The sequence below is a fragment of the Tachysurus fulvidraco genome, chromosome 7 (genome assembly GCF_022655615.1).
Source record: "Tachysurus fulvidraco isolate hzauxx_2018 chromosome 7, HZAU_PFXX_2.0, whole genome shotgun sequence".
Classification (NCBI taxonomy): domain Eukaryota; kingdom Metazoa; phylum Chordata; class Actinopteri; order Siluriformes; family Bagridae; genus Tachysurus; species Tachysurus fulvidraco.
The window spans coordinates 5463172-5472408 of record NC_062524.1 but is presented as its reverse complement, the minus strand read 5'-3'; the positions used below and the strand labels follow the sequence as shown (position 1 = coordinate 5472408).

The following is a 9237-nucleotide window of genomic DNA, read 5'->3' as shown; positions in this document are numbered from 1 at the left end:
TCGTCTTAACAGTTTATTGGATGTTATGTTATTTAGTTTCTTTCTTTCTTTTTTCTTTTTTTTTTTTTTTTTTACAAAATCTGTCGCACCATAAAGTACATGAACAATATATATTTCTAACAGATATTTTCAATTTTTTTAATCTCCTACCGAGACACTTTCCCCGAAGCACAATTTTTTCAACAGCTAATAAAAATAAACACAAGCCCTTCCTACAGAGAGAGAGAGAGAGAGAGAGAGAAAGAGAGAGAGAAAGAGAGAGAGAAAGTGTGTGAGAGAGAGAGAGAGAGAGAGAGAGAGAACACTGAGCTGCACTTTTAATACATCACATTATAAAACAAACATCTTCACCACATGATTTGATCTTGCTGTGATGTGTTCAGCGAGTCTAACAATATGATTACAAGATCATCATTTGGCAAACTTTTTTTTTTAAACTCTGTACTGCATACACACACGTACACCTACAGGTGTTTGAGCACTTGAGATGATCATATATCGTATACAATCAGTGTGTCTACGGAGTCCATGAGCTGGCCCGTGGAGGTTCTGTACAAGTTTTCACTGCAGGGGGTTTTGGAGAGACGATCCGGCGTATCGTCTAGAACAGTAGGTCTTTTCCGCACACACGCTGTCTCGGCTTGAGCTGTTTAAGGACTTCGCCTTGAACGCACGTCCTTAATAGGTTTAGTAAATAAAACAAAAATGTAGGTATGTGCCAGTATTATGTGTCACGTGACTTTAAAACATTTTATAACCATTTACAATATGACTGTAATCAGGAGTTCAGGTAAATGATACAGATGCAAGTCAAGATCTACAGTGAAACATCAAAACAGTGATCTCAACAACTCCTACATTAGTGCCAAATAATCTGTTTAGAGTATTTTAGAATCTGCTGATCGTCTGAGATTTTCAAAAAACTCTCTCTAGGGTTTCCACGGCAGCGTGTAACTAAAAACAAAACAAAAAACATCTTCACTTTTGTGGATGGAAATGTCTTGTTGATGAGAGAGATCAGAAGAGAACAATCAGACTGCTTGGAGCTGACAGGAAGGACCAGACCAAAATAATCACTATTTACAACCGTGCTGAGCAGAAAAGCATCTCAGAACGAATAACACACTAAAGCGTGAGGAGCAGCAGAAACACAACAGGTCCCAGTTTTGTAGGCCAAAAAAAAAAAAAAGGAATCTTAGGCTACAGTGAGTCAGTAAATCTGGACAGCTGAAGACCAGAGAGACCAGATGATGATTTATATCTATATATATTTATATAAAAAAAAAAAGTTCAAACCCCCTCCATCTCTCTCTCTCTCTCTCTCTCTCTCTCTCTCTCTCTCTCTCTCTCTCTCTCTCTCCCCCACATGTATTTAAGCATTTGTTCCCTGACTTCACTCTCCTTTTTTTAAAAATCCTACGCACACATTCGTTAATAACATTTCATTTTCTCTCACAAAACTAACTCTAACTACAAGTACTTCAGCTTTAGAGTCTGGATCCTCTCAAGGTTTTGTTTTCATAAGAGATTTTCCTTGCCTTGTTGCCTCTGCCTTGCTCATTTAAGGGATAAAAATCTATTGAAATCTAAAGATGCTTTGAGACAACATCCAGGACTGCAGGACTGAAACTGCTCAGTAATTCAGAGTGATAGTATATTAAAAATGGGATATTTGCTGAAAGCCTAGATAGTGGTAAAAATGATTATAACATTTCTACACTGGTTTAAAATATAGCTGTGAAAATAATATTCAAAATTTTTTATGTGCTGAAATAATGGCAAAATAAGAACCTCTATATATTTTTTATTTGAATTCTGATGCACACCCAAATACGGCCAAAACTGTCCTCGTCTTGTGTATGTTAAATAAAAATATATCATGGCACATGACTACTGACATATCTGCAGGTCAGTCGTTTTTATCTGAGCTAAAAGGCATTTAATAAAAAAAATGAAATTTTTTTTAATACACTGCATGTGATGAAAGCGGCTGCACTGCTTCGGACTCTTATCAAAATATAATATATTATGAAACAGGACCATCTGCAACCTCCTACCACTTTTCATTTGGAAGGGAAAACGAACCCCTTTTTATTTCTTCAAAGGAAATGACTCAAAGACGATGACCGAACTCTTCATCCCTCCTACGAAATTTACAGAAAAAGACATCACACCACTAGATGATGCTGTCCAGCAGACTGAAATGGTTTAGTCTTTGTACTGTATACTATATAAAGGATCCTTGGTAGTACTGTGTATCAACCTTCCATTCCTGGAAAAGGTGCAGATTTTCTGTTTATTTTACCCCGAATCCAGCCTGAAGAGGAATTTCCAGGGATTTCCTCAAACCTGTGAGGCTTCACCCTACAGTCAGTTCCGTTGCCGTGATACTTTCTCGCTCGTTGTCAAGGCCGTTTGTTGCCTCGAAACGTTACTGCTACATGATCGTGTACATATTTTTCCACCCGTGCTTCCTCCTACGTGCTGCTGCTCGGACATCGCTCTCAGGCGTGCTCGGCCATGCTCTCTCCCAGGAGCCAGTAGGTCCTCATCCTTCCTTTACCTTTCATTTCCACGTCTCCTCTCAGTTCCAGCTGGAAGCAGTTGAACTCTTGCAGCACTGTTCGTGTCGCCTCTGATACGTGGATTTTCAGCGCTGACACAAGAAGACTGACATTAGCACAATATCTGATGAACGTGTGTGCAAATAAACCTACCAGCAGTAATTTAACAAACACACACACACAAACACACACACACACACAAACACACATACACACACACATATATATTTATATAGCTGTTATGGTTAAATAATAATAATCCACTTGGAGAGCTGTAGTGGATTAGAGCCACAAAGCTAATTATTTTTCTTTAAATGGTTTAAATCCCTTTACAGCACATTAAACTGTCAACACTGACAGCTGTTTATATTTTTAAAACAACCAACATGTATTTTTTATCCGTATATATTTACATTTACTTTTGTGGAATATCAGGATACGAGTGTTACAAATTCCTTGTACTGGAGACTCCTTCCAATAATGTACAGTATGGAAAACATGGACAGCTTTTTGGGAATCATCAACAGTTCGTACTTAATGCGCTTATGTACAGTGTCCACCACATAACCGCCAGCGTGAGTCGTTACTATAGAAACGATAACGTATTCGAAAGAATTCATTATTAAAATCCGGCGATCCAATCAGAATATTGAAACAATAGATAAATTTTAAAAAATTAAATAAATATTATCAGGTATCTCTATAGATGTTGAAACTGACTGAAGTACATGACAGTAAAGAGCCAAAGAGCTGTGCAGTGAGATCGAAGTCTTACCTTCTCCATTAGACTCCATGCGCGAAGCCGTGTTAACTGTGTCACCAAACAAACAATATCTGGGCATCTTCAATCCAACAACCCCAGCACACACAGGGCCTGCCAACACACACACACACACACACACACACACACACACACACACACACACACACACACACACACACACACACACATATGCACAATTATTTCTAGTCCATGTCTGAAATGTTAATTTGACCTCTGGCTCCTTGCCCTCACCGGTGTGAATGCCGATGCGCAGGCGGAGCTGCTGGTCAGGTCGATGGCGGATCCTGAAGGTATGCACGGCTTTAAGGAGGGCCAGAGACATCCGGGCGATTTCCCGTGCGTGCAGCTTCCCGTTCCTCACAGGAAGTCCTGATACAACCATGTATGCATCACCGATGGTCTCCACCTGGGGGTACCACACACACACACACACACAGTTTGGTTTTTGGATTCATTAACATAATTAAACATTTTGCCTCTTTTGGTATTAGAAATCAAAACAATTTTTTTTGGAAAAAACAAACAAACAATGACAAAAAACTTTATATAATGTAACCAATTAACTAATGTACTTTTAATGAGTATTATCCTATTAAATATACTGTGTAGAAACAATCAGGTCATTACAGTAGATATATTTCAGAGCATTAACTTCAGCTAAAAGTGTCTCATTTTGTCTAACATATAATTGTTATTAAGATTTATGATCATCTTTAACAAATGCTGATTGGTCACAGAGCCTTAAAGTCTCTATCTGTACCTTGTAAACGTCAAAGTTGTCAATGATGGCGTCAAAGCACGTGTACAGGTCATTCAGCAGAGTCACCACCTGAGAAACATGAGGCTGCGTGTCAGAACTGTAACTTAACCATGACGCGTTGATCAGATCTGAGTCAGAGTCTGAATCTTTTCACCTGCATGGGCGTGCTTTCTGCAGACAGAGCCGTGAAGCCCACTATATCGCTGAAGTAAATAGTGACCGAGTCGAAGGCTTCAGCCTGCACCGTCTCGCCTCTTTTCAGCTGCTCCGCCACTGAGCTGCATCGCACACAGAGTCAGAAAGTCATTGAAGGCCTTATGTTCAATGTCCATGGATAAAGCAGAGGATCACACTCACTGAGGCAGGATCTGATAGAGCAGTGCTTCAGCTTTGCGTTTCTCCTCGTGATATGCCTGTGTCCTCTCTTCCACCAGTTCCTCCAGATTATTGGCGTACTGCTCCATACGCGAGAGCAGATTATCCAGGATGTTGGAGCCATAGCCTCTGCAGGGAAGGACAAATAATCACTCTTTCTTTTTCTGTAGTCGTTCTATTGCTGCTTTTGTTTAACTCCAAAAAAGAAGATTCTGTTACAAACATTGTGGCGTTGGTACATATACAGTATCACCTAAGTGTTGCTAGATTTATTACACAAGTTAGCCAAATAAAGTAAACTAATTCTGGAGTACAGTCAATAATATCACCACTCACACTGCTGTTACATCTGTCATTACTGTTACTATCATTATTACAACTGTCACTACTGTTACTATCATTATTACAACTGTCATTACTGTTACTATCATTATTACAACTCTCATTACTGTTACTATCATTATTACAACTGTCACTACTGTTACTATCATTATTACAACTGTCATTACTGTTACTATCATTATTACAACTCTCATTACTGTTACTATCATTATTACAACTGTCACTACTGTTACTATCATTATTACAACTGTCATTACTGTTACTATCATCATTACAACTGTCATTACTATTACTATCATTATTACAACTCTCATTACTGTTACTATCATTATTACAACTGTCATTACTGTTGCTATCCTTATAACAACTGTCATTACTGTTACTGTTATTATTACAATCGTCATTACGGTTACTATTATTATTACAATCGTCATTACTGTTACTATCATTATTACAACTGTTATAACAGTTACTATCATTATTACAACTGTCATAACAGTTACTATCATTATTTCAACTGTCATTACAGTTACAATCATTATTACAACCGTCATTACTGTTACTATCATTATTACAACTGTCATTACGGTTACTATAATTATTACAACTGTCATTACAGTTACTATCATTATTACAACTGTTATTACTGTTACTATCATTATTACAACTGTCATTACGGTTACTATAATTATTACAACTGTCATTACAGTTATTATCATTATTACAACTGTTATTACTGTTACTATCATTATTACAACTGTCATTACGGTTACTATAATTATTACAACTGTCATTACAGTTACTATCATTATTACAACTGTCATTACGGTTACTATAATTATTACAACTGTCATTACAGTTACTATCATTATTACAACTGTTATTACTGTTACTATCATTATTACAACTGTCATTACGGTTACTATAATTATTACAACTGTCATTATGGTTACTATAATTATTACAACTGTCATTACAGTTATTATCATTATTACAACTGTCATTATGGTTACTATAATTATTACAACTGTCATTACAGTTATTATCATTATTACAACTGTTATTACTGTTACTATCATTATTACAACTGTCATTACGGTTACTATAATTATTACAACTGTCATTACAGTTACTATCATTATTACAACTGTCATTACGGTTACTATAATTATTACAACTGTCATTACAGTTACTATCATTATTACAACTGTTATTACTGTTACTATCATTATAACAACCGTCATTACGATTACTATTATTATTACAATCGTCATTACTGTTACTATCATTATTGCAATCGTCATTACAGGTACTTTCATTATTACAACTGTCATTAAAGTTACTACTGAACTACTGTCATTACTGTTACTACCATCACTACCACTACTACTGAATTAATCTTACTCCTATCACTACTGCTTGTCACAACCCTTTCTACTGAACTGCTGTCACAACTGTTGCTGCTGCCACTACTGCTAGTTTAGGGCTGTAAAAACAAGGCCAGTTTGTGATCATTTTATAAAAGATACATGTAGAGATTTTAAGCAAAATAATACGGATGCGTTTCTACTTGTTGTGTTTGCGTAGCATGACTTTGATCTGGTTAAAATCAGGCCTGTCACTGGGTTCCTCTGCCCAGCAGCGCTGCATCAGCTGCCCCAGCTCTTCACTGTGGCTCTGAGTGCACAGCAGGGGGCGCAGGTAGGGCCATCGTCCATCTGCCACACGCTCCACGATCTCTACAAAAGAAATAAGAAAAGAGACAGAGAGAAAAAGACAGATCAGTTCACACTATACACTCAGTCATAACCCTGCTTGTATTAATATATAATATCAATATAGAGATTATTAGCAGACAATTATATATAAATCAGAGACCTGATCATTTGCTGTTAGTTTTTTGTGCAGTAACAGTGATTTGATGGTGAATTTTAGTCAAGCCGTGCAAATGACAGAGACTTTTTATATCATCTACACAAAAGCACAAGTTACATCAGCACTCTTTGTGTCTGTAAACGAACGCGGCGTCATATAATAATAATAATAATAATAATAATAATAATAATAATAATAATAATAAAGTAAAAGAATAAAGTGACAGTAAAAGTCATTTTCTACAGCTACAACATAACATGCCAAATCTCTACTGTATTCTAGCAGCACAATTAACATGACCTATTTTGATATATAGACTATATGGTCAAAAGTTTGTACACCCCTGACCATCACTCCTATGTGTCCTAGTTTTACTATGTGTAAAACTACGTATTAACACTTTAGGAAAGATCCAAATATGGAGGTGATGGTCCACAAGCACAAAAATCACAAATAACTGTAGCAATTAAATGACAGAACCATAAGCAGCATGCTCAATCTAATCATAGATGCTTCAGAAATCATTCCTTGGAAATGATCAGGATCAGTTCAAGAGTGAACAAAAGCTGATGAATTACAGGGAATGAAGATGAGGATGAAGATGTGATGAGTATATTGCCTGAGGCATTTGATGATACAGCATGTGGAGAAATAATGCACATAAACAAATTCTAGGGTTTGAAATGTAAATTCCACCAGATCCAGTGTGTGTGTGTGTTTGTGTGTGTGTGTGTGTGTGTGTGTGTGTGTGTGTGTGTGTGTGTGTGTGTGTTTCTAGTAAATTTTAATATCTGGATGAATAATGGAAAGTAGGATTTTTAATATGTGTCAATTCCTGATGAATTATTGCCACTATGAGGAGTTTAGCTCAAATACTCCACATATCGAGCAAAGAAATCTCAATACTGCCCAAAGTGGACACAAAAAGCTGAAGATTATCATCCTTATTTATTGTCCATGTCCTTATCTCTGTTTCCCCTCATGTCCTGTTGGCATGAACCCTTTTATCACCTGACAGTGTTTCTGTCTCACGTCTTAGTGGAGCTCTAAAGTCACGCCTTTTTCATTACATTTCCTTTGGCATTATAATATTCCTGCCTCCCATATATACACTACTTGGATCTGTTCCAGAAGTGTCACTTACTCCTCTCAACTCCATATGTGTGTGTGTGTGTGTGTGTGTGTGTGTGTGTGTGTGTGTGTGTGTGTGTGTGTGTGTGTGTGTGCCAGAGCCAGATCTCCAAAGAACAACCACAATGTTGCTGACAGCAGATGAATAAAAAGGAAACGCTCATTAGCAAAAAGCATGCACACACACACACACACACACACACACACACACACACACACACACACACACACACACACACACACACACACACACACACACAGGATCAGGGCATTACAGAACCAAAGGTGACATAGAAAGTGGAACATTGTGAGGTGTAATGCTGTTTTTAGCTGTTGACTCTTAATAGTGTCATATTAGAATATGCAATCACACACACACACACACACACACACACACACACACACACACACACACACACACACACACACACACACACACACACACAGGGGAACAGCATTTGGCATTCAGGAATATAATTTGACAGGCAGAATTACACGTGCTTTACAAAAGCGGGTGTGTTATTGTTTGTTTGTTTGTGTGTGTGTATGTGTGTGTGTGTGTGTGTGTGTCTGTCTGACGTTTAGGGCTGAGCGTAGTTCCATCCAGGTAGAAAACTCCCTTGAGGAGAGCCACTTCCTGCAGGATGATGCCGAAACTGTACACGTCTCCCTTCTGAGTTCTACACGCTGGTCCGTTCTCCGCACGCAGCAGCTCTGGAGCTGTCCATAGCTTACCTACACACACACACACACACACACACACACACACACACACACACACACACACACACACCTTGTTTTTTTTTCTTTGTGAGAAGCTTCCATGGATATTAATGCAGCTAATTAAAATGCTATACTGCACCGACCTAAATCTACCGCTGACCTTAACCTCAGTGACCAAAACAAAACCTTTTGAACTTTTTAAATATAAGTAGCTTCTCTTGTTGTGTCCATCCAAAGTCACACACACACACACACACACACACACACACACACACACACACACACACACACACACACACACACACACACACACACACACACACACACACACACACACACACACACACACACACACACACAGACACACACACACACACACACATGCACACACACACAAGCACACACACGCACATGCACACACACATATGCACACATGCACACACGCACGCACATGCACACACACATATGCACACATGCACACGCACACGCACGCACACACACACGGACTCGCATACACACACACTCACACACACATACTCACACACACACGCACTCACACACACACACACACACACACACACACACACACACACACACACACACACACACACACACACACACGCTCAATCACACCACCTCCTGCCTCATTTTACTCACGTGCGTAGTAAGCATGCGTGTCTGAG

At 38.4% G+C, this 9237-nt stretch overlaps 1 protein-coding gene across 2 annotated transcripts in view; it reads right to left on the bottom strand.

The window, feature by feature from the left end:
- npr1a (natriuretic peptide receptor 1a) overlaps nt 1–9237 on the bottom strand; it is an 83584-nt gene continuing 74347 nt past the window's right edge. For both annotated transcript variants that reach the window (XM_047816407.1, XM_047816408.1), the window contains 9 exons: nt 9212–9237; nt 8411–8566; nt 6396–6564; nt 4466–4612; nt 4263–4386; nt 4109–4177; nt 3580–3754; nt 3340–3438; nt 1–2656 (listed from right to left, as the gene is read on the bottom strand). The exon at nt 9212–9237 is cut by the window's right edge and continues 131 nt beyond it. In XM_047816407.1, coding sequence (XP_047672363.1) covers nt 2505–2656; nt 3340–3438; nt 3580–3754; nt 4109–4177; nt 4263–4386; nt 4466–4612; nt 6396–6564; nt 8411–8566; nt 9212–9237 — 1117 coding nt within the window. In that variant the 3' untranslated portion in view covers nt 1–2504. The remainder of the gene's footprint in view (nt 2657–3339; nt 3439–3579; nt 3755–4108; nt 4178–4262; nt 4387–4465; nt 4613–6395; nt 6565–8410; nt 8567–9211) is intronic.